The 26,014-nt window shown below is 38.2% G+C and overlaps 1 protein-coding gene across 1 annotated transcript; it reads left to right on the top strand.

Moving 5' to 3' along the window:
* The first annotated feature begins 909 nt into the window (after positions 1 to 909).
* LOC144636232 (polycystin-1-like protein 2) lies at positions 910 to 25,469 on the top strand. The gene is made up of 21 exons (XM_078495390.1): positions 910 to 1,001; positions 1,079 to 1,145; positions 2,482 to 2,807; positions 3,669 to 3,807; positions 5,632 to 5,972; positions 6,599 to 6,737; positions 7,111 to 7,439; positions 8,633 to 8,771; positions 10,896 to 11,021; positions 11,616 to 11,747; positions 12,021 to 12,735; positions 13,067 to 13,640; positions 14,461 to 14,676; positions 15,689 to 15,832; positions 16,082 to 16,264; positions 16,479 to 16,700; positions 17,728 to 18,441; positions 19,379 to 19,615; positions 20,547 to 21,863; positions 22,579 to 22,747; positions 23,031 to 25,469. The coding sequence occupies exons 1-21, from the start codon at positions 969 to 971 to the stop codon at positions 24,503 to 24,505; spliced, it is 7,737 nt and encodes a 2,578-aa protein (XP_078351516.1). The 5' UTR covers positions 910 to 968; the 3' UTR covers positions 24,506 to 25,469.
* Positions 25,470 to 26,014: the final 545 nt, after the last annotated feature.

Here is a 26,014-nt window from a genome sequence, read left to right on the forward strand (position 1 = left end):
CTATTCATGCTCTGGGGATCGAAAGAAAAAGAAAACGAAGTACAAAAGAAAAACTAAATTTGTAATGTTAATCAATCACATTTTTTAAAAAATAGCCAGAGTTTCGTGCTTAGGGAACGCATCATCGCATATATAGTTCAATTTTTTTCAGATGGAAAGTATAATAAATTTCCACATAATGATAGTTAGGTATACAACTCGTGTCAATTTTCTTTATTTAACACTTGTTAGCCAAACTTTATTTTAATTTACCAACAGGAATCAAACCAATATTCAGTCTGCCATCAAGAAAATTCTATACAGCAAATGCGGCTTACTTACGCACGAAGGTTTTCCCCAGGAGATGAACAAATATAAAACGCTTATGTAAATCACGCTGTTGATATTTAATCGTGAAGCACAGGGTGGTAATGCACCCTGTTAACACTAATTGTGGACATGTTTTATCCAATTATATGTGACTAAAAACAACTCGTAACATGAATTTATAAGTATATGCCAATTTTCCTTCATTTTCTAGTACGTTCGGCTTCTTTTGAGTTGTTGAGTTGTTTCTATTGACATTTCCACAAACAATTTCCCATTAACTTATTTGGTACATTGGATAAAATATCGACTTGCGCTACCTATCTTCTCGATAAAGTGTAAAGTCCCGAATCTTCTCCAGCGGGTAACCAATACCATCGTCACGTCAACCACAGATGCAGTATTGACTTTTTAATTAATCGCTACGATTGTCAATTATCAAAGTTCAACTTTCTAGAACGCCACGCGCCATTATCGGCACGTAAAATCTGTAAGGAATTCCTATTAAAGATTGATATGCTTTCTTTTCTGCAGAAAAATAATCTCAGCAGGGTCTCCTCATCTCCTCAGTGAAAATAAATTTATGTGATAAACAACGTAAGGAGCTTCAAAAATCCTTGAACACCCTTTTGCGTTGTAATCGATGTGACCAGAAAAAAGAGATGGAGATAAAGGCATCTTCGTTGCCATTCAAGGTAATGTTATCTTCAAGTTCTACATCGCATTGAATGAAATAAAGTGGGTTATTTTTTAATCGAACTTTTCTCTTCAGAAAACAGCGCTCTGGCTTTTCATCCAAGGCTTAATGGTGATAGCAAAGGGAGGCCTATCATATGGAGGTATGTGAGTTTTAACTAAGTACGACAATGTTATCAATACCGGACGTTCAATTTATAAAGGCAGAGCAATAATTGAGCAAAGGTCTTACTATAACTGCATCAAATCATTCCTGGGCGATTTTGAGAAATCTGCGACTTGTTAGAGCACCCCGGATTAGAGCAACAACATAACTATTTTATAAAGACAAATATGTTAAGCCCAACCCAAGGTTTAGAATTGAAACCGACAGCACAAAATCGATTCTGATGGAAGGCTGCAGTAGAAGCCCCACGCTCCGGACGGAGCAAAGAAGATAAAGATTGTGAAAAACCAAGGTTGCCACGTTCGTTTGGTATTCAAAATAACCACGGTAAACACTTTGACAATTTTCTTTCATAAGTACCTTTTATTTTCACTAAAATAAAATCGTGTTTCGCGGGTCATTATATTTAAAAGCAAAAAAAGTCGCCGTTGACATTATATTATAACTGAAATGTTGGAATGTATAATGTTGACAACTTGCCTTTAAGACAATTTCGAATTTTTTTTTTTTCGATTTTTTGGTGACGGTTTTGGTGAGTTAAATGATAAGTTCACGCGCGCCCCAACACTCTGTGGGCGTTATTACGCCACTAGGTACTTAGAAATTCAAAATATTTGCGTGTCGAACTCTTTGCCACTTACCGTGCTTCTATTATATTTCCTTTTGTTATTTTTATCGGTCAACATGATAATTTCAATCGATTTTGTCTGATTCTTATCGGTGTCAATTATTCAGCGCCCGTCGCTCAGAAACAAAAATACCGTGGGTGGTAGAGAAAGAAGGTTTTGATCGTGATTGATTCTTTAATGAAGATGTAGCAGTTCTTGAAGACGAAGAAAACGGTAACACGAAAAAAGATGATTAAAGAATCAGCGCGCCTGTTAAGGGACGGGCCATTATTTTTTTAGAGGGGGCGGGAAAACAATTTTTTTCAAGACAACTTTTTTTTTCAGAGTCGTTGTCTGTGCAAACAATTTTTTCGGCTGCAACGTCCTGCAGACAGTGTTTTTTATGTCTGAAAACAATTTATTTGCTTGTTTTTTTTTTTTTTTTTTTTTTGCAAACAATTTTTTTTAGGATTTTTGATCACCCACTTTCCAAAAAAAAATGATCCGTCCCTTAAAATTGATAAAATATTAATGGTAAACTTTTGTTCCTTGCGTTACAATTTTGGGTGCGGATAATATTTCATTTGTTCGGACGTGCGTAAATTATGGCATGAAAATAAAGTATGAGTTTGGTAGTGATACATATTAAATGAACAAGGTACAAAATTAACCAATTGTTTGTTTGTTTCTTTTTAACAAAATTAGCATGCTTCGATAACGCAGTCGGCGCTTCAAGTACCAGCATCATCCCTGACAGCTTTTTCAGAGCAAGCACATCATGGGATGATTTCTACCAACCGGCTTACGCACGAATATACGAAACCAGAGGGGCTGGATGCTGGTGCTCTTTAGAACCTGATGATACTCCTAACGACTGGCTTCAGGTCGACTTGGGAAAAGTCATTGAAGTGTGTGGTGTTGCTACTCAGGGCAACGAATACAACTATGAATGGGTGATAGATTTCACGCTGTCTTACTCATCTACTGGTGACAGTTGGAAATGGTATAGGGATGTAAACGGCAGCGTAATGGTAAGATCCATCAGGAAATCGAGTGATATTAATTTAAGCTGGACAAAAAACGAATACTTGAATAATTTAAATCCTATTGCGTTATTTCCTACCCTTAATAAAAGGTAAAGATGTAAGTAATTATCGGTCACAACACCAACCACAATTTCTTATCAGAGTATGAGAAAATGAATTTCATAGTTCACAAATGTTGTAAAATCGTCTTCTAAAAGATTCAGTGAAATTCAGTGGAACTTCGAGATTTGTTTTCGATGTTTGGTGTTGTTAGAATTAAACGATTTCTTTTGATAAGATATTTAAAAGGAGTATCACAAAAGTTTGCAATATAGTGTAAATATTTTGGTACAACAATTTCCTATCAGAGCCCGAGAAAATGAATTTCAAAGTTCACAAGCTATAGGCAAAATCTCACGTCTTTAAAGCGATTCAGTGGAATTCAGTGGAACTTCGAAATTTGTTTTCGATAATTGGTGTTGTTAGAAGTAATTTCTTTTGATACTATATTTGAAACAGTAATACAAAAGTTTACAATAAGGTGCAATAATTTGTTACATAATTTTGCCCAATAAATACTTGAAGTCCTGGCGGATTCCGTCTTAATTATATTTATACAAAGGAAAACTAAAAACGTTGCTCGAAGGTCGCATCATATAACTTTCCTATTTTCTAACCGTGCATTGTTTATCTATATTGTTCTATCAGATACAAAGAAGAACCACAGAAACTGTGACTTATATTTCCTCCACACCACAGAGTTTAGTCTTATGAACCCAGCGGGAAAATATAATTATTTCGCTATGTATTTACAGTAAAATTACCCTTATATATAAAACAATCTGAATGACAATATTTCTTTTTAAGATATTTCACAGAGTGGGTGATGATGTCGGTGTTGACCAACACCAATTTCCAGTGCCAGTGTATGCAAGATACGTTCGCTTCTATCCAATAAGTGTTTACGACTGGAATTGTATAGGCGTCGAGGTGTATGGCACAGAACGTGAGTTCACGTTTGCCTTTGTTTTACATTACTCCGTTACCTATTTATACACTTAGGAAAGGAGAAAGCACTGTCAGAGCAAAGTGTCTTGACCAAGAACATAACAGATGACCCCGGCCAGGGCTCGAACCCGGACCGTTTGATCCGAAGTCCAGCGCACTAACCATGAGGCCACCTCGTCTCCCATGTTCATGTTCTTGACTTATGTGTCTCCTCTGGGAGAATAGGGCCATAACACGTTCATGTTCACAATCTCTAAAATACACCGAATTTAGTCCTTTGGCGTTGTCGTTTTGCAGAAGACGGCAAAGAAATATACCAAAAGGTATAACGCAAGTGCAAAGCTACAGTTCTGCTCATTCAACTCTGGAATGTATTCTTTCAATCAGGGCTCCGCCTGGTCTTGTACCAAGTAAATTTTGCCCCAACTAATGGTTTTGCCGTAAACGTAACTGAGATATACCGACTACCAGAGGACTTATATCAACGAATTACTTTTTGGTACGTTTCGGCAGCATGCATATCAGGCGAGTTTGATCGAGCCAAGTTTCGTTCTTTGGCGCGATATAATCAATCGAAAATATCAATGACCAGATCAAATGGCCCAGAAAAACCTGAAGGCCTGCCAAAAAGTACGATTCAGGTATTTCTTACCGCTCCCAAAATTTTAAACTCGACAGAAAACCACCGATACCAGGTCAATATCAGGTCAATATCGTAGGTAATCATGGCTGTAGACAAGGCTTCTGATTGTCTGAGTAAAAAAATTCCGTACCATGGGTTTCATGAGAGCGTTGAAGGTGCGTTTTAATTAAGAAATAGACCGCACTTTCTAGGGCTTTACTGGTGTAATAAAACCACGCGGGATGTTGGGAGAACACGAGAAAAGCTTGTAAATCACTTGCCGTAAGGCGAGTGATTTACAAGCTTTTCGAGTAAAACAGTATAACTAAAGCGCGTACAAGGACTCGACGTATCTAAATAATTCAAGAATACTTTGATCGCGACCAATTTGATGCAGTTTTAATTCCTTTCAAGTAACGTTTCAGAGTAAATGTTGAATGGAACGATCTCCATGTGTTTTATATTTTTCCAGTTCGGTGAAAGCGGACCTGTTCATTCTGTTCCTTCTCATATGTTTGTCTCTGCGTTTTCGTTTTTCTCTAGTTCCTTCGCTCCAACTGTGGTGGGCGGGAAAATTTATTTATGTGATCCATCCTCAGTATTAAAATTTTCATTTAGGAGAACCACATCCTCTGTTTTAACCATCACATAAATAAAAGAAGACTTTAAACTAACGTTTTTAATTCTACGTCCTTATGCGTGGTCGAGCGTAGCGGAACGGCCATGTCGGGAAGCAGGAGTTTACCGTTAGGCGCGTAGTGTCTGAGTTACAGTAAAAACCCGCGTGTAAGAACCCAGGGATTTAAGAACCTTCTGGCATAAATTTGCTTTTTTAATACCCCAAAATATAAGAACCTGTTTAGCCAAACAAATTCCAACAGGTTCTTATATGTGGGGTTTAACTATTTAATTTATATATTTTTCACTGTATCATTGATCAATTAATGTTGTTGGACTTTTGGCAACATGGGTACGTTAATAAACATCTATAATGAAGAACAGACCAGATTTTATACTATTTTCTGATAATCAACAACAATGTCTACTCTGTAAAGATTAAGAACCTACTTAGCCTAAACTGTCAATAAGTACCCCATAATACAAGAACCTGTTTTGCCAAACTCTGAAAAAAGTAGGTTCTTACACGCGGGTTTTTACTGTATTTTAAAATGATTGATATTGATCTTATTTAATTTTCAGAATGTCTGGAGGCTCAAGGTATGAACAATGGCGGAATCTCTGATGGGCAAATTACTGCTTCTTCTCAATTTAATGTTGATGAGGCTGGTTTCCGGGCAAGACTTCACTTGCAAGAAGCGCTACCGAAGACAGGTGGTTGGGTGGCTGCCACAAGTGATGTCAATCAATGGCTTCAAATTGATCTGCTAAGTTTGTACACTAAAGTGACGCGTGTAGCAACGCAAGGAAGAAATCGAAATAGCGTTGGCGATGACAACTGGGTAACTAATTACATGCTGCAATACGGTAACGATGGCGTATACTTCAACTACTTCAGAGAGCAAGGACAAACAGAAAACAAGGTAAATCACTCTTTTAAGTTAACCGACAATACATATATTACGACTCTTATACTTTTTTCCTCCCGCCATCTTCGAGCCGAGTGATTAAGATACTTGCATATCCATCCAAATCAATTAACAAGCTTCTGTTCTACTTTCAATATTTGTTTATTTATTTGCAGTACTCTCTCCAATTAGAACAGCAGTGCTAACTACATTGGCACTTTCAAAATTAAGAATTATTTTATTTTACTCATTTTACTTTTTAAAAGAATACTCTATATACTAGTTATGCAACGCTTTCGAGTGGTGTACTATGGAATATCCCACGAGTCACTTGTATTTTCTCGGTATACACACGAGCCTTTAGGCGAGTGTGTATACGAAGAAAATACAAGTGACAAGTGGGATATTCCATAGTATACCACGATAAAGTGTTGTGTAACTATTTTATATCATGCCATAGAAAATACGCTTACTAAATTTCGTCGAGAATACCATCGCAGCGCACGATGGGAAGGTTGGGTTGAATACCGTCGAATATACAACGGCTTTCCTGTATTCTGATTGGCTGTATTTTCTATGGCATGGTATAAAAACTGTTTTGGAACCTCAATTTTTAACAATTGTTTGTCTTACTGATTTAGGATTTTCCTGGGAATACAGATAAGGATACTGTCGTTTATCATGATCTAAATCCGCCAATCAGAGCACGTTACATCCGTTTTTTACCACTGGGTTGGTATAACTGGATATCAATGAGGGTGGAGCTTTATGGTTGTCAAGGTATTGTCGGAATTTTCTCATTTCGTCGGGGTGTTTCAAATGCTAAAAAATAATAAGCATTTTTTTTATATCAATAACACGCCTGTTCAAGTTAGTTCAAAGGTTTTGCTCACTTAGGTGCCCACTTAACTTTTCCCCCGAGCAAGAGTTTTGTAAAAGTGTAGCTTTCTTCAAAGCACTATAATTCGGATAGCACAGTAAAAGGTTTTAGTAAAAACAATTATATTGATAATCATCATCATCGTCATCATTATCATCATCATATTACCAGTATGGTGTAAGTGTTATATACAAATGGTATCTTTTTTTGTCAAACGAAAAAAAATGCATTAGTCGGCGTTACCATTTTTTAATCGATTTTTTATATTGTTAGAATGCCAAACAGCTCTGGGCTTGGAGAATGGTTTAATATCTGATTGGCAGATCACTGCTTCTTCTGAATTCAGTTCCAAACATGCCGCAATTCAGGCCAGGTTGCGCTTTAAGGAAACAAGCATTTCATATGGCTCTTGGGAAGCTGCCACAGGGGATGCTAACCAGTGGCTTCAAATTGATCTGAATAGTCAGAATACCACCGTAAGACGTGTAGCTACACAGGGGAGAGAAGACGCGACCTACTGGGTAACTGAATACAGTCTGCAGTACAGTAACGATGGAGTGACGTTTCTGTTTTACAGAGAACAAGGGGACATTGTAGACAAGGTAAATTTACTACAAGTAAGAGAACATTCGCGCGACAATGGTCGAGAACTGTACTCAAGATTATTAGTGGTTTTCATCTGACGTCATCAAAACTCTAAAATCTTAACTGTTAATCTTACAAGGCTGTCTTTTGTTACAGATTCTAGCTCTAAATAGCATGAAACCCTGTGCAAGTTTAATTTCGATTCAGTGATTCGTTTAGGACATTTAGTTTTTTTTGAAATTCGTCATGTCCCGGATGAACGTGTTTCTTGACTGTTATAAAACACTCAGTAAGATGCAAACAAACAATTTTATTAAAATTGATCAAAACTTATGAACCATGAGAAAAAAACGTAACATGTGACACAACTGCGATCTTACGTGCTGTCACACGTGTCTGCAGTTTTGCATTGATTATTCACCTATTTGGCTTGTAAATTGTTGTTGTGCTTGTATATAACAAAGTGATCTATCTATACCTTAACTAGTCTAGTTTTCTAAAAGAAATCATAAAAATGGCGCTATATAAAAGCTGGGTTACACTAGCGAAGTAGGTAGACCCTAAGTATACTAGCCTACTTTGTATCCGTGACAACGTATCTTCTTATAAAGAGCCGTAGTATATACTTCCAAGTTTTTTCAATCATCCTTACAAGCGAACTTACGCACTATCAAAAAAAAAAAAAAAAAATTGACTGTCAATCAAATGCTTTTTTGGTGAGATATCAGAACACGTAAAGGCTTGTTCGACACGCACATCATCAAATTTAGCACTGGATTGTAAACTAAAAAAAAAATCGACAAAGTACTGAACCAGTTTTTGGATGTGGGAAACCCAAGCTCTTCTTTTGATGATTCATTTGGCTGTGAAACACCGGGAAAACCATCAACATTATTAATATATACTACAGCGATGGTTTAAATTCTTCCTCCGATAACGAGAAAGTCGGATAGGCTTGGTGCAGAAGCAAATCTTGCTCTCGTTGAAGTTATAAATTTAAAAGCCAAACAAGAAAAGAATAATGACCTATTGAGGTTGCGTGATGTAAGAAAGACGTAATAAAATTTTTTGGCCCTCTTTCCCAAATCTTTGAATATTTTTCTGTCACTTGAAGTATACTAAGATCATTAAATGTGAACGGTTAACATTAATAGGAAATAGGAAATGCAAGTTAAACGATCCCTTACAATTTTCCTATTTATTATTTCAGGTCTTCGTTGGAAACACCGACAGGAACACACCAGTTTATCATGAGCTCGACCCACCAATCAGGGCACGTTACATCCGTTTTCTACCAGTGTCTTGGTATACCTACATAGCAATGAGGGTGGAGCTCTACGGTTGTCAAGGTACTGTAGACGATTTTTTGTTTCGAATTCTGCTGCAACTTTTTATACCAAAGTCTGTAAGGATTTTTACTATTAAATGCAGATTTGAGAAGAAAAATTAGCGGTAGGAAAATGGAACGACGTTTCGGTAACATCATGTCATCATTATCAAGTTAAAATTAAAAATAAAGAGTTGAAGCTTATATAGTGAAAAAAGAATGGAGTGAAAATATTAAGGGTGTGATAATCTATTAGCATAGTCAATTTTATGAAAAGAGTTTAGCACACACAGAATTTGATTGCGTGTTAAGTTTCGGCTTTGTGTTTCTGATAAAGAGCATTTCGTAAATTAAGCAGTCCAGCTTCGTGCGGCATTTCTTTAAAACAGAAAACTGGTCTTGTACATTGTAAACTTGCAGCTTGTGGTCTTCTTTTAAGTGTTGACCAATCGCAAAATATTTATGTTCAGCGATTGTGATGTGATTTATGTAGAGAGTTTAGAGTTCTGTGTTAGCGCTCAAGTGGCCATGTCATTCAATCTATCAATCAACTTTCATAAAAGAGGGTTGCATCGCATCGGCATCCAATCAGAGCGCACCCTTTATTAATTTACGTTGTGCTATAAATACTGTATTGTGAACGTGAATCAACATACCGCTTTCGTCGTCCACCTTTAAATTACATCGTTAACCTCGTTTAGCAGACGAAATTGCACTTGATACCGACAGAGACCCATAAGGGTTGAAAAGTGTAACTCCCTATGATTCGCATTGTACAAAGCGTTTGCACATTCGTTTTCATTAAGTACCATATTTGGAAAATCACGAGAAAAAAACTAACCAATCAAAATTGCAATATTTGGATTAAATTCACAGCGCGCGCTAGCTCGCGCTCGATAGCGTAATCTTGTTTTTGAACAAGCTTGGTTGAATAAAGTTGAATTTGGTTAAATTCTCCTGTTTTATCGTCGTTAAATAGTCTGGGGAACATCACTTGGATACGCTTAAAGAATTTCTTTTGTTTCTGTAAGAAATTCATGGCGTTTAGGTCGGAATTCAATTAACTCACCGCAAAACCGAAAACTGATGCCGCGTGTTATTACGTGTGTAAAGTATTCGCGTACAAACTCTTCGTGTTTCCAAATATGGTACTTAGCAAAACTGAATATTCAAACGCTGTGAACGTGCGTTACACGTATTAACCCTTATGAGTTTCTGATACCGAATGACAACATGCTATATTCCCTAGGCGGCAAGTTTTAAATACTCTGTGGTTCTTAAACTCGGCTTTTGTGCAACAACGCTTTATTCAGTTGATAAATATTCTGTGAATAGCAGTTTTTAGAAGCTTTAGAGGAGCTTCAGCGCACAAAGCGCGCAAGCGCAGCACCATGGGTAAGGAAATTTGGGATAATGGAGCCGAAAAAATATGGTTATCGAGTGAGCGTACGCGCGCCCGCCCGCACGCGCCTACAGACTCTCGAGGAGGGGGAGAGGAGTCACAAGGCAACCAACGTGGGCTTGTATCTTTGATATTGGACATCCATGTATGATCAATTGGCAGCTGTCAGAACAAGTAATCGGCTGATCAGTATCACATGACCGTTTTGCGGGCTCATGTGTACAGCTCATCAAGGTCATGTGATTTTTTAAGCCGACCGCTGGCCCGGTTACTGTTTTTCATTCGATCGCGGGCTCAAATCAAACTTTTTTGTCTAGGGTAATGACAGGATTTTGTAAGCGAAATTTTTGCGATTGGATTTGACGATAAATTTCGGCTATGGATCTTTCTGGAGTGTGTACGTTTGATAACTTCCATAACAGTATTTTCAGTTAGAGTATTTTCACAAAATTTAAAGAACCAGAATAAAAGTGTGAAGCTCCACCTTTAGGCTTGGCTAAATCTACAATTATATTATCGGATGTATACGCTTATCCAATGAAAAAATATATCTTCTCTTTAAAATTGGGGCGCCATTTACGCGATTGACTGCAATAAAGATGGTTATATTACACAATAAGTGCTGAAGTCCTACGCGTTCGCTTGCAATTGTTTCTGCATGGAATAACGCTATAAGAAACAGAACAATTCTTTCTTTAGCCATCTTATTAAAGTGTTTTATCAATGACTGTTATTTATTCGCAGATGTGGACGAATGTCAAGATATGTCCCACAATTGTCATGCTTTGCTTGCCCAATGTAGCAACAATATTGGTTCATTTGACTGCACCTGCATTCAAGGATACACGGGAGATGGCGTGGATTGCTTTGGTATGGGTATTCAACAAATTTCTAGTTAGCAGGGTAGGGGAAGCCTATAACTCCTTATGAAACCCAGAATGGGATCAAGTTACAGTGTGAACCCAAAAACCGTGCACAGAAAAGCATCGAATGATAGCTCAAACTGCAAGAAATATAAACAAATGGACAGAGATGGAGTCAGACGGTTATTTTCATTGACAGATTTGTCCACTATATCCTCTACTTCCTTTTTCAAAGTGTTCGCGGTTTTCGTGTTGTCAATGTAATGATGAACGACCAACGTCAGCTTTGAATATGAAAAGTATTGATAAGAAGGAACCCATGACCATAAAAACCCCTAATAAAGTTATTAACATATAACTTTTAACTTTTTGTTTGAAAAGAATTTTTGAGTGTACAATAATTAATAATTTTGTATTCGAACGATTCACTGTTAATATGTCCTAGATTCTAGGATTTTGAGGCATGTCACATCATACCTTCTAGTGCAATAGTAAACTGCCTATCAGTTAGGGAGAAGACGTGACAACGTCTTCTGTTAATGCTTCTTTCAGTCTTAAATCGACTTAAAAATATTTTAATGTCCAATATATTCTCCCACAGATATCGATGAATGTGCAACAGCAACTCATAACTGTCATGGAGTGGCTAACTGTTACAACAATGAGGGTTCCTTTACCTGCGAGTGTCGAGGTGGTTACATTGGTGACGGAATAATAAGTTGTGAGCCCCTGGGTGAGTGCAAATTAAATTTCCAAGGTTATTGGGAGTGTTGGCTACAATCAACCCTTTTAGCAACACTGCCTTTGTCAGTGAATAAACTGATTAACTGATTGACTGACTGACTCACTCACCCACCCCACTCATTCCAGACTCACAGACAGACGCAACAGACAGACGAAGCGTCTGACTGCATGGCTAGCGTCATGACTGACTGACTGACCGACTGACGGACTTGTTCCGTGAGTGGTTTGCCTTCAATTCTTTATTCTTTCTCCTTTTCGGCAGGAGATTTCTCGGTTACCATAAGAAACATTTCTAAGGACAAGTACCATGCCACTGTTGTTGAGCGGTCCGTCAAAAGTGTCCAAGAAGCGATAATTCAAGGTTTAAACAATGATCTCACTGTGATGTCAAGTACCTTGGAATGGCGTATCATTAGTGAAGCAGAACTTGCTGCTTCAGAGTCAGCCGACGGAACTTTAGTAAGTCAAGGGACAACTGAGTGGACTATAAACAGGAGATCCATACCCGCTGGTATCTATCAAGTTAAATTCACTGCTGAATACACAATCGGTGATCTTTCATTCTCACAAAATGTTACTGCCTTTGACTTTGGCTTCATTGAGGTCATTCCTGCTCCAGTCCGAGCAATTATCGATGGAGGAAACAGCGTTCGTTGGGGATCCGCGGAAATTGTAACTGTTGACGGCTCATTGAGTTATGATGGAGATATTGGCCCTGGAGATCATACTGGGCTCAATTTTACTTGGTCATGTACCGATGCAGATGACATTGCTACTATTAGTAATGATTGCTTTGGTTCTTTTGTTGGAGAAGTAAATGAATTTTCAACAGCCATTAGCATTGATCCTCAGGCTGGACAACTTCAAGTTGGAAAAGCCTATGTTCTAGGGCTGACTGTTTCCAAAGATGACAGAAGCTCGTTCTGTGAAATGTTGTTTGAGATTGCAGCCGGAGAGGTACCTCAGGTGGCTCTAAGGTAAATAATAGCATCGCACTTAAACTGGAAGGCAATGTGATAAATTAGTTTAGAAAGAATGGCTGCTCCTTTGGGCACGGTTTAGTTATCAAAACTAAGTGTTTTAGGCACCCATGCCTCGTACCATCATGTATGTGAATACATGTGTACTGTTTACGAGCAAACATTAACTATTAATTATTTTTAGAATATCCCTTCATTGCTTTCCACACATTTTTAGTTTTTTCGCTTCTTATAGTGATTTCAATCTCAACTGCTACTCGGTAAGTGCCATTACGTCACCACTAAATATAACCAATTTCATGTTTTCTTATTTTTCAATCTGTTGTAGATGCTTTGTAGATTGTGGTGCAGTTGTGTCTGCTTCAAACAAGCTTCGAGTGACATCAGAATGCCCAAACTCTCCTTGCAATGGCTCAGTTTATGAATGGCGATTAAAACGATTCAATGACTATTCAAGCAACTGGGATGATGTGCCTATATTACCTAACATGACGTCGACTGCAGTAAATGCGACCAACATGATTATCAAGAAGAACTCACTGCAATCAAAATCAAAATACAGTTTAACGTTACTCGTAACATCTTTAGAAGGAGTAGAAGGTTTTTCCGTGCTGGATTTTGAGACAGCTGGAGCGCCGCACAGCGGATACTGTACAGCGTCAGTCAGTGAAGGCGTGTCACTTGAAACGGAGTTTACCTTCAAGTGCTTTGATTGGCAAGATACAAATGCTCTCACTTATGAATTTCAACTTGGAGAAGAGCCAATATCATATGGCAGCTCTCCCCAGTCTGTGTCGACAGTGTTACCGGCAGGATCACCAGAAGACGATTACCAGTTGCAAATTAACATCGTTATCAAGAATGCTGTCGGCGTCGCGGTTCTAGTTAATCTGATTGTTAAGGTACCCATAAAATTGTGGATATATTTCTGTCTAGCTTTCTATAACTAATAGGAATAAGAACAACAACGAGAACATAAATCCTCATGCAATGACGTATGGTGAAAAAAACTAAGAAAACAAATTCTGAGTTTAGAGATGGGACTTGAGCCTACGAAATTCCGTACACTAGTTGAATACTACAGCCACTGAGCTACTGATAGCGCTAGTGGTGAGAGATGGTCAAGTGTGGCACGACGCCTGCATCTCGCAACCACATTACATGTATATTAATGAACGCACATGTAACTGCATAACGCAGTCACATTATAATAATACTCTCAGACTAAATAAACATACCGTGGTGTATTCAGTTTCAGTGCATAATTGGAAAACAAATTATCCTGTAGTAACGTAGTCGCTACTTATTCATCTCAATTTATCCTAATTATTGGAGTTATCTATCATGGTTCCTGTTGAACTTGATAATACATTCATCATTTTTTCACCGTTGAATGTTATTCGAAGGTTATTATCAATTACATTAACTTTTGCTCAATATGCCGTGAATTATATCAAACGTATAGAAGACTAATAATGGATTTCCTTGTTAGTACAATATTCATTAGCATTATATGATTCAGTGGTGTTAACACGGATACCGGCTCGCGATCAGTACATTTAGTCTATTTGGCAAGCGTTAAAACTTTGTTTATTTTGGGTACCGATAGGTCTCCATACCAAAAATAGAAGCAACTTAATAGCTCGTCTTAAAGTGGATATATAGTGAGTCTTTGTAGGCCAACTTGGAGGTTTTTTGTAATATTTTATTGATGTTCTGTAGGTGACACCGTCGTCCTCCCTTGATCCTTGCCTTTCACCGCCAGATGCAGTCGCCATCAAGCTAAAAAGCTATGTAATCGGGGAAGGAAATAAGCTAGATGGATTTCTAAACAAAGGCGAACTCAGTCAAGCTGTCCAGCTCTCCTTGTCCGTCCTGAAGTCTGCCAATGAGGAATCAACTTGTGGGCAAACATTGGACCCGGATGTAAAAAAATTGGTACGTTTACAAAAAAAAATATATAGCGATCAAAACGCTTCCATTGGTTAGTATATCGGCCTATGCCATTAACAATCAATAATATACAAAGCAGACACCTATCAAAGCATTTTAATCGCTTGCCTGCTGGCATGAAACCTGTGTTAATGGAGGTATGTGGTATTCTTTTTCAGACGTTCTTTTCACAGACCAAAAAAAAAAAAAATTAATGGGTAAAGCTGTCCATACTAAGTGGCACTTAAGCCTGGTTTCCATATGATCGTAGACGATCGCAGTGGATCGCAGACGATCGCAAAATCACAGAAATTTACTGAACCGTGTGATCGCAAAGATCGAAGAGCGAACTGTTTCCATATGATCGCAAAAGATCGCAAAAGATCGCAGACGATCGCAGAAGTGTTGAATGATGGGATCGATTATCAATATTATGGGATAAATTTCGATCGCAATTGATCGCAGTCGATCGCAATTGTGTTTCCATATGATCGCAACGATCGCAGACGATCGCAGGCGATCGCACACGATCGCAGGGAATAGAACTTGGTTCTATTTTCTGCGATCGTCTGCGATCGTGTGCGATCGATCGCAGACGATCGCAAACAATCGCAAAAGTGTGTTTCCATATGATCGCAGATCGCAGAACCTATAATTCTGCGATCGTCTGCGATCCTTTGCGATCGTCTGCGATCATATGGAAACCAGGCTTTATTATGGATGTGGTGTTATATCGCCACGATTACCTAGGATATGTATTTTGTACGCTTGTCACATTACTCTGTCGCCTTTCTAGGAACCTTTCTAGGAAATAAATTACAGCTCGATTCATAAAATTGTTTTAGTTTTTATGACCATAATAAAAGAGAACGTTCATAGTGATACTCAGGGTCGAGGCAAATCTCGCTTGATCATGATTGATTATGCCCTTATTTAAAGCACAGCACTTTATATTTCTTGCCGGTCTGTCAAGAACGAGTGTTCTTAAAAAGCATTACTTTGCCTTCATTGTTTTTAGATTTCAGAAACATTAATTGTAAAGTTTACATCTATAACACCTGAGAGCCTTGACATGTCTCGCTTGGTTATGTCTGTGGTAAGCGTGGCAATGGGTGGAGAACAACAACAATCGAGTGATGGCGATAGCGACAGTAATAGCCTGGTAAGAAAATAGTGGTACTGTTTTTATCAGTCGTAAATTTACTTAAATTGAAATTTCGGTTTACTTTAGACAGGGCAAGGGATAAGTCGTATTTCTCCGCACAATTAACTGTAGTTAAATAGAGGAATAAACGCATTTGTGTAATAATACATTAGTAGTAATAAATTCAGTATATGTTCTTGGTTAATTTTCAAACTTTATCTCCCTGCGGATTATTGTACACATTTTAATATAGCATTTCTATCCTAGGAGTTAACAATGCAAATGACAGACAAGACAGCGAACATGCTAACGGACACCCTTAATGACTTAGAGGAGCCATTTTCTCCTGTTTTGGAGCTGACGGCTAAGAGTGTTACAGGATGTCTTACAAATGTTCTTCAGTCGGCAGCAGGTACAAGTCAAGCGAACGGAGCTTCACCGTCCCCAGAGGTACTGAAACGGCAATGTTGCTTACTGCTTTTCTGGTGTCTGAATATTTGCGGTTAACAACTGAGTTTGTATGATTTAAGTATTGACATTTTTGAGCGCCATTAATGAAAAAAATCGTAAGCGGAAGGCTATCAATAGTATTTTATTATGTTGATTTGTGTTTAAAACTTCGTTAAAGAACATAACATCAGTGTTACTTCTTCTGTTGTTACAGTTTGCGAAAAAGGCTTCGGGAAAATTGAGCAACATGAGTGATGCATTCTTTGGCCGCTTGGTTCCGTCTGAAGACTTAGTTATTAAAACAACCAACTTGGCAATATCTCTTAAGAAGGTCTCCGCTGACGATGTAAAGGGACTGGGTATGGAAGAAGGGCCTTCAAAATTTAAGTTACCCGGTAACCTTGGAAACCTTGGTGGTGGAAACATCAATGCAAAGGTAAGGAGATCATTTTTGGCGTTCAGAATATTGTGATAACCTTTATATAGCGTTTAACTTGCCACGATAAAAGTTGCTTTGTAGCACAAACGATGGAATGCGTTTAGTTTGTGAGATACCGTAGATTTCCGCAAATTAGACTTTCGACAGCAAACTGGAAATGAAGCCCTTAACTCCTTATCTATCACAAGAATATATTTCGTCTAAACTCTCATCGAGGAACATCATCTCCTCCCGCTTTCAAGGCTTCAAGAGGCCTGTGTGAATTTGCTTTGTATATTTTTGTCGAATTATATTTATTTTAATAGTGACTGCAGAACGTTTGCTCCATACCGTTATATTTTCATTCTCAATATTTCATTCAAATAAAATATATGCCCAAACATTTTTAAATAAAAAATGCTTTCCAATAATTCCACATCGTCATCCTCAAAGCCATCACAGAAAATGACCCTACCTAAAAAAGGCTTTTCAAACTAGTGCAAGTATATCTTTTTTAAAAAATAGTTTGCTATTTATGCGATTTTCTCTCTTAGATCAACTACCTCGTGTAAGTGACCGACTTGTATGTTTCAAAGTGATAAATAAATTCGTAGCCCCTACCGAGGAAAACAGGTCTTCAGCAATTGCTTTAGTAATAAAATTCATAATAACAAAAAAGGCATCATATATTTGATCCTCAATTTCACGCTGCATGGTCTTTTGTTAGCAGCCACGGGGCGGAAGACAAAAAAGACAAACATGGTACATGTATTCAGTTTGTGTCAACCTTTACTTTATATTTCGAACCATATTCTGTCATGCTCGCTTTTATTACGTATTTCACCAACTCAATCATTCAATAACAATTTCTGACGCCTTTTATACAGTCGCCTAGTTTAGAGCAAACTAAAACGTCAGCAATAATTATTAAGTCGATTTAAAATGAAGAAAGCCTAAACAAAATTCTATAGTATAACGTTGGTGAAAGTTGTAATGAAACAAATATTCCACGATTCTCGAATATTTCTGTTGTTTCCTTTTTCAGATGCAGGCTGTTAATTTCAACCCCTTCACCTGGGACAAGAGCAGCAAGAAGATCAAATCAAGTGTGACCAGTCTCGATCTTCAAAGTGGCAATGGGAAAAAGATTAATGTATCAAACCTCGATAGTGACATTGAGATTGTTATTCCGATTGCCAGTCCACCAAGGAACACCAGCAACGGAACTGAACATAATTTCCTAAAGCCAAACAAAATGTCCATCCGTAGCTATTACGCTGAGCTAGCAGATGTCCCCGTTTCTATTAAAATCGGTGTGCAGGCAGAAGGCGCTGTCATCGAATTGTTTGTTAAATTTGGGTCAAAACCTACGATCGAGGACTCTGATCACAACTTTACAGTTTTGTCCACGTGCTCAAACCAAACAGATGACGAGCAAAACGAAACTTCTTGCCATCTTGAAGGGACCTCTGTAACGGTAGTGCCTCCTGAGCCAATTCGTATTTATGTCGGTCTGTTGTTCCTTGGAGCTAAAAATGTTACTGAACATTCCAGAAGGCGAAGGTCATGTTTTGGCCATGGTCGTGAAAGACGGTCATGTGTTGGTTTCAAGGATCCACCTCCTAAAGGAGGAGTCTATAAAACGGATGTTCCACAGTATGACCCGTCAACAGATGCCAACTACTCCTTCACTACTACCCAATCAAGCTGTCTGTACTGGTCTGAAGATAAAGAGAAGTGGACCTCCGATGGCTGCAAGGTAAATTATATTAACGTTATATCTTTCGTCATCTCACTTTCCACTGTTTTTTTTAATTGACCAAGATCGGGAGACAGAACCAATCTTCCTGCAAAGCCGTTCTCCAAAAGATAGAAAAATTTCAAATCCGGTCGTTCCATTTAATATCGGTCGTTCTCTTCCATAGAAATTCAATCTATCAAACAACAAACCTCGCTTTTCAGCAGGTTATGTTCCACGTAATTTTAGGGGCTAATAGCTATACCAGGTCTCTCCAGAACTAAATATGTTTAGAGCTTGATTCAGATTAGTCGTCGATAAACTTTCACGAGAACTGGAATATAAATGCTTTATGGTTTTAGACAGAGGAACTAAGAAAACGCTGGCAGGATTAAAAATATGATAACTGTTGTAATTGAAAGCAGATATAATTAGATAGATTCGATCAGAACTGTGGCAGGAATAGGAGATCAAGCAAACCTTGTTTTTCAGCAGGTCATGTTCCACATAATTTTAGGCGCTAATAGCTATACCAGGTCTCTCCAAAACTAAATATGTTTAGAGCTTGGTTCAGATTAGTCGTCGATAAACTTTCACGAGAACTGGCATATAAATGCTTTATGGTTTTAGACAGAGGAACGAAGGAAACGTTGGCAAGTTTAAAAATGTGATAACTGTTGTAATTGAATAAAACTGCTGGAGCGATCTGTAGTCATAGCTTGAAATATAAAAATGTTTAAAACAGATCTAAAAATATAAAACGATACTCTAAATTTTCGATCGCCTTCTGCGGTCTTCTTCAGAGAAGGATGGATTTTTGTTGTAATTGAAAGCAGATATAACTAGATAGATTCGATCAGAACTGTGGCAGGAATAGGAGATCAAGCGGATTTAAACATACAGTTAACTCGTTATTTATCTTCCCTGTTACTGACATAGATTGCTTGTTTCTCACCAGGTCGACGCCAGTTCAAACACCACCCATCTTAAATGTCTGTGCAATCATTTGACGTCCTTTGGAGGAAACTTTATTCAAGCACCAAATCCTATTGACTTTGACAAGGTGTTTACTGAGTTTACAAAGCTTGGTGAAACTGGCAATATCTCAGTACTTGTGACAATTGCATGTGCTTTTCTCCTTTACTTTGTTGTGTTAATCTTCGCAAGGAGGGCCGACAAGAGAGACGAAAACAAGGTACATCACTGATGGTATCAAAGTCACCATTAAAATATTATATCTTTTAGCTCATAATTAGCAATTATTGGATGAGGCAGAGTATGATATGAAGAATTATGCAGATCGAGTAGGGTGTTTCAGGACAACACCCTCCGAGATCTGTATAATTCTTCATATCATACGAAAGTTGAATTCAATAATTGTTTTATAATTCATTCAAAATATTTCAAAATATTTCCAGAGTTTGAATTTAATAGGGTTTTGACAAAAGCCAAAGTACACAATATACAGCAACATTCGCATTGAAAGTTGATTTAAAAACTTCAAAACTTGGTTACCTTCATAAAAATTTCTTGTTCTTCATAATGTCGATATTCAGCAGTTGCTTGAAGTGTCTAGTAAAGCTAAATCTGACGACACATAGCGACGTTTTCAAAAATAGGTTAACATCGTTGTTGCTTACTTCGACGTAGAATTTTCGGAAAACCGCTCCAAGTCCTCCGCTGTGGCTGGTTCAGGAATTTGTTTTTTCTTGAAGATGAGCTTTGGAAATCGTTTGATTCGTCTTCGTTGCCTTTTTCGTGTTAAAACTGTCCTTTTCGTCTAATAATTTGGTAATTTTCTGCTCGTCGTACTGCATAAATCTCGCTATTTTCCCGCTCAAAACAGTTGCCGTGTATTGTGGGAACGCGGTTGCCATCGGCTAACGGCGTGGGAACGAGGTTGCGATCGGATAACATTTGACGTCAATCGTCGTATAATTGGACCTTCTTCCAAATTTGGTCGGCTAAATTTTAGCCGACCAACGGTTAGCTGGATTTTCCCGGGGATTGAAAGCCAATCAGAAACGGAGAAATAATGTGAATGAATAATAATATAAATTAAACACGTGCAAAGTCGTTAGTTAGCGAATCGCGTGAAATAACATCTAGTTTTTGATTTATTACAGATTTCCCCTCCTAAGCATGTGACCATCGTTGAAGAAGGGACCTACTATTACGACATGGTTATTAGCACCGGAGTTTGGAAACATTCAGCAACAACAGCCAACGTAACGATCAGCATAAAAGGCGAAATTAACGAACACAAGCTTATTCCACTGCGAAGTAAAGAGGATTCAAGTGAAATATTTGCGCGCGGAAGTGTTGATGGATTTGTCCTAATCACAAACGAATCGTTAGGTACATTAAAAGAAATAACTTTAGAACATGACAATTCAGGAGATGATCCATCTTGGTTTGTAGAGACAGTAGTACTCAGAGACAGGCAAACAGAAGAACGATGGGTGTTCCCCATAAATCGATGGCTCGCGTTGGAAAAAGAAGATGGACAAATAGAAGTTACGATGGACAACAAAAGTTCTTCTTCCTTTTCAGCTGAGGTGCGTTCACGCTTTGGAAGAAAGATTGCAGACGGTCACTTGTGGATGTCAGTGGCTGGAAAAGCATGCAGCAGTACTTTCACTCGTGTACAGAGAGCCTCGTGTTGTCTTTCAATTCTGTTTAGCGCCATGATTGCCAATGCCATGTTCTATAACATTGGTGGCGAGTCGGATGGAGCTATACAGGTTGGACCATTCAAGTTTTCATGGAAACAGATTGTTGTTGGAGTGCAAAGTGGACTTATAGTTGCACCAGTAAACATTCTCATCGTCCTTTTGTTCAAGTCTAGCAGACCAAGAAAGAACAAGGGAGGAAAATATAAAGACATTGACCAAGCCCAGGAACTTGTAGATGAAATAAGTGAAACAGGCTGCACGCTGCCTCATTTCTGTGTATACATCGGTTGGTTTCTCTGCTTCGTCACAACTCTAACGGCAGCAACGTTTACCTTATTTTACAGCTTAATGTGGGGTAAAGAAGTTGCCGAGCAATGGCTTGCCTCCATTTTGATTTCAAATGGACAAGATATTTTCGTTGTACAGCCAACAAAGGTAATGCTGGCAGTCATTGTAGTTTCCTTGCTCTTCAGCAGAAGGAATAAGAACAAAAGTGATGATTCTGAGGAGGAGAGTAAAGAAAGCGATGCCTATGACGATGACATCGACTTTCTAAGTGATGATCCTAAACAACGCTTTAAACAAAATCTCTTGGAGAAGATGCGTATGCGAAGCAAAAAAGAGGCTCAGTTGACAGACATAGTGAAGGAAATTGTCCTTCATTTAGTATTTATGTTTCTCTTGGCTATCGTTTGCTATGGCAACAAGAATGGAAATCGTTTTCTAATGACAACTGCAGTGAAAAATCCCTTCACGAAGTTTGACCTGGTAAGACTTCACTAGGTTTCTATAACTATTTTGGGAAGTCATTCTTGTCTTGGGTAACTAACAATGCTATTATTTCCCTTAAAATACGAATGTGGGTTGAGTTTGTTGTTGGTTATTGTTCTTGCTCCAAGGGCTTTTATCTGGGTTCTCCGGTTTGATAAAAGATACTATTTGCAGAACTTACATTGCCAAAGTACTATACATTTTGAAACTTTCTACCGATATTGACTTTCGTGTGGGCTGCCTTATTTTTTAAAGAATGTATCGACTTCCCCAGTATATTGAGAACTGCTTCTTCTATCTAGTCTATATCACAGTTGGAGATTTTATTATTTCATATTTTGATTAACTATATGGCAATCCCTGGCTTCAGTCAACATAATACGACTTTTTTTCTGCTCTTTAGTAATTGTAACTGATATAAAAATATAAAGCAGAATAATTAATTACTAAATATAACCGCTTTAATATATCTGTAATGGAACTGGTTTAAATGTCAGTAACTCAAAACGAATGTAGTTAATTCTTGATCATATATTTGTGTAATCGATACCTCAGCCTCGACATTAATGCTCGACATTACATAAACCTCATCTCATCTCGTCTCATATCATCTCATCTCATCTTATCTCATATCATATCGTATCTATATCGGGGGGTGAACCACTTGACACCTTGCAGGAAATTTTTACCCAAATTCTTGTTCACATTTCAGATAAGCAATTCGCACAAACTGCAGGGATGGTTACGGCAAGAATTCTTTCCAAATATTTACAATCAGCCGTGGTACAACGGTCTTAAGGAGGAAAATGACGTGTACATTGCAAACAAGATGTCCATATTGATTGGCATGCCTTGGATGCGACAGTTGAGAGTCCAAAAAGGTAAAACCTAAGTAAATGTTATATTCGAAAATGAAAAATCAAAATTTTACATATATCCATCCATCCATCCATCCATCCATCCATCCATCCATCCATCCATCCATCCATCCATCCATCCATCCACCCATCCGTTCATCCGTCCATCCGTCCATCCTTCTTTCCATCCGTCTCCCTGTCTGTCTATCTGTCTGTCTGTCTGTCTGTCTGCATATCTATCTAGCTAGCAATCTGTCCAATCTGTAATACTAATTCCAGTTTAATGGTTTTTTTTTTTCGTTTCAAGATTCCTGCGGGCCCCTTTCGAATATCATCTCACAGTGCTATTACGATTATTCACCTGAAGACGAGGACACGACACTGCTCAGTCTACCAGGATGGAAACCTCTCCCCAGCAATACAACATGGCCAAAGGCCCTGCAAATATGCCCAAAACCTTGGCGTTACCAAACAGCTGAGGAACTAGACAATGATCCAATTAAAGCCTCCTACAATTCATATGAAGGAGGTGGCTATGCTGCCGTGCTAGGTTATGACGAAGAAACTGCCCTCGGGGTCTTAGATGAAACATTTGGACATGGATGGGTCGATCGCCAGACTCGAGCGGTTATCCTAGAATTCGCAGTTTTCAACGTGAATACAAACTTGATAAGCATCGCTACCTATTTTTACGAGATGATTGCTGCTGGCTCTGCCTATACTTCAAATAGAGTAGATACACTCGAGTTGTACAGTACAGAGTCAGGGGCTCTAATGTTCTATCTGATTTGTCAGTTTCTGTTTATGGGTATGGTTCTCTTTAACTTCATTGTAATGCTGGTCCACCTTTACCGACAACGCCTTGGATTTTTCAAGTCTGTCTGGAACATGGTTGACTTCTTAATGATTGTGTCTTCTGTAGCATCAGTTTTGTTCTATATGTTTAGATCCAAAAGTATAATGCAGAGCATCAAAGCAATCCAAGTAAATCCCTATGAAATTGTGCACTTTCACGCAGCCCTAGACTGGGCTAACTTGGAAAATGCCTCGATCGCTGTTGCAGTTTTTATGGTGACACTGAAGCTTTTGAATCTCATCCGCTTCAACCCTTACGTGATTTTCTTGTTCTCATCCTTCCGCCAGTCTGTGGGTTACCAACTGTCCTACCTGTTTGTCTTTCTGATCGTCTTCAATGCATTTGTCATATCGGGAATGACATTTTTTGGTGGCACAATCCTTAACTACTCAAGCTACATGCAAGCAGTAATCTCGCAGTTTCAATTTCTCTTAGGAACCGCTGTGCCAATTGATGACCTTCGCAATGACAAGCCGTTTATTGGCCCAACATTCGCTTTGTTGTTCATGTTATGCATGACTATAATCCTGATAAATATGTTGGTTTCTGTCCTGAATGAGTCCTACACTGATGCCAAGACAAACATTGAGGAGAGTGCCGAGCAGCTCGAAATGGCCCGATTCATTGGTGAACGTTTTATGGACATGTTCCAGGAAGGCAAAAGGAAACCTGAGTTCAAGCTATTTTGCGACGACACAACGTTCACGAACATGTGTGTCTCTACAGCAGAGCCATTCTGTATGAATTCTGAAAGTGTCGTCCAGTGTACCGAGCAGAGACTAGATAAAGTTGAAAAACGTTTATCCGCTCTTACTCGAAGATCGCAAAACATAGAGGCTGATAGTTTGAAGGAAGAAGCTGAGTTCCTTGATCTCGTTTTGCTGATTACCAATCCTTCTACCCCTCAAGAATCAACCCTTTATTAAATCCTTTCAGTCACAGGATTAGGTTAAATCACACGTAGATGCGGTTTTAGCTATTATATCTGTTTTTTATCACAATCTATCTGTTTTTTACTGATTTGTTAGCACTTCAAAGTTAGTTTAACATTATCAAGAACTGTTCAAATTATTCGTTGTTCACAACATTGTTCCAGGTCGAGAGAGCCATGGGTAAAGGGGGTGTAGTGAATCACCGGTCGCTTTACGCAACAGAAGCTGGTTTTCAATATCCAGTTAAACCAAACTGGTCTGGCAGGCTTTTTATTGTCATTTAAAATGGCACGTTTCTCTCTGTTTTTTTTAATGCACACGATGGGGCACCCCAGCATCCTATCGCTGCTGCACGCGAGCTGAAATGGTTTTAAGCGCCGTAGAAAGTTTTCGTGCATTCGAGATAAGCTGTGAATGGTTTCGTTTTAAGTTTTTTAGGTTTTGTTTTGTTTCTGTAGTGTAAAAGTAGCAGAGAAAAAATATTCCGTTATCAAGAAATTATAATACTATAGAGTATGGAAGAAGTGCCGCTTGCTGAATATGGAAATTTCGTCTATAGGCCTAAGAGGATTGCCAGAACAAAGCACGGAGCCTTGGTTCCGATTAGAACTAGCATTTTCCCACTTTCTCGCTGAGACGATGGAGATGGAGACGGTCCCTGAATATGATATATCAGTTTTAAAAACGAAACTAAAACAAATCAAAGAGGTCTATGACCTACTCTTGAATGCGAAAGATATATTTGAATCATTTCTTTAAACAGTATAGTATCGATGGAAAATATTCATTATAGGGATTAATAATAATAATCAACTTTATTTAAAGAGGGTGAACATATAACAGGTCGCTTAGGTATAAGAATTACTTTTTTCGCCACTTTCATTGCTTAGTAAACCGATGGCTCAGTGGTACAGCTCTGCGTTCTAAAACGTGTAACCCGGGTTCAACTCTCGTACCCTGTCGCTAAATTTTTTTTTCCTTCTTATTTTTTTCCACGGATATTATATACATATCTGTCTTTTATAGAGTTTCGTTATTCTTTTACTGATTATCCTTTAATAAATCGTGCCGTGCTCTAACCTTCCCAGTCTTTTAATAACACATACATAAAGTCACTGGTCATCGTTTCCGAATGTTCGCGATAATTATATAAGAAAAGGCGATATTTCATCGTTTGGGAAACGATTGTTTCTCATTTACAGGGGTGAAGTGTTTTCTACACTTATTTCTTTGAACTGATACCTTGGCAAAGCTGTATTTTTATTCACAGCCGAGGGAAACGAAATTTAGAACCAGAACCAGAGTTAGCATTTTTTTTGGCGTTACCTGTCACGGTGATTTGTCAATCGTATGCAAATTTTTTCAGATTTTGACTCGCAAAGTCATGCTTCACTGAGCAAAACAGAGTCCGCTTGCAGTTCAGCTGTTTTGTTTTGCTTTTTTGTTTTCAGGCCTAAGTTATAATAAAAATTAATATCAGTATAGAATAGCATGCTTATCAAA

The sequence above is a fragment of the Oculina patagonica genome, chromosome 13 (assembly GCF_052425735.1).
Source record: "Oculina patagonica isolate OP01 chromosome 13, crgOcupat, whole genome shotgun sequence".
Taxonomy (NCBI): domain Eukaryota; kingdom Metazoa; phylum Cnidaria; class Anthozoa; order Scleractinia; family Oculinidae; genus Oculina; species Oculina patagonica.

Coding starts and splice junctions, on each gene's coding strand:
- LOC144636232 (XM_078495390.1), top strand. CDS start 969: ATGGAGATAAAGGCATCTTCGTTGCCATTCAAG. Junction 6,738..7,110: donor GGAGCTTTATGGTTGTCAAG/GTATTGTCGGAA, acceptor TTATATTGTTAG/AATGCCAAACAGCTCTGGGC. Junction 16,265..16,478: donor GAGCTTCACCGTCCCCAGAG/GTACTGAAACGG, acceptor CTGTTGTTACAG/TTTGCGAAAAAGGCTTCGGG.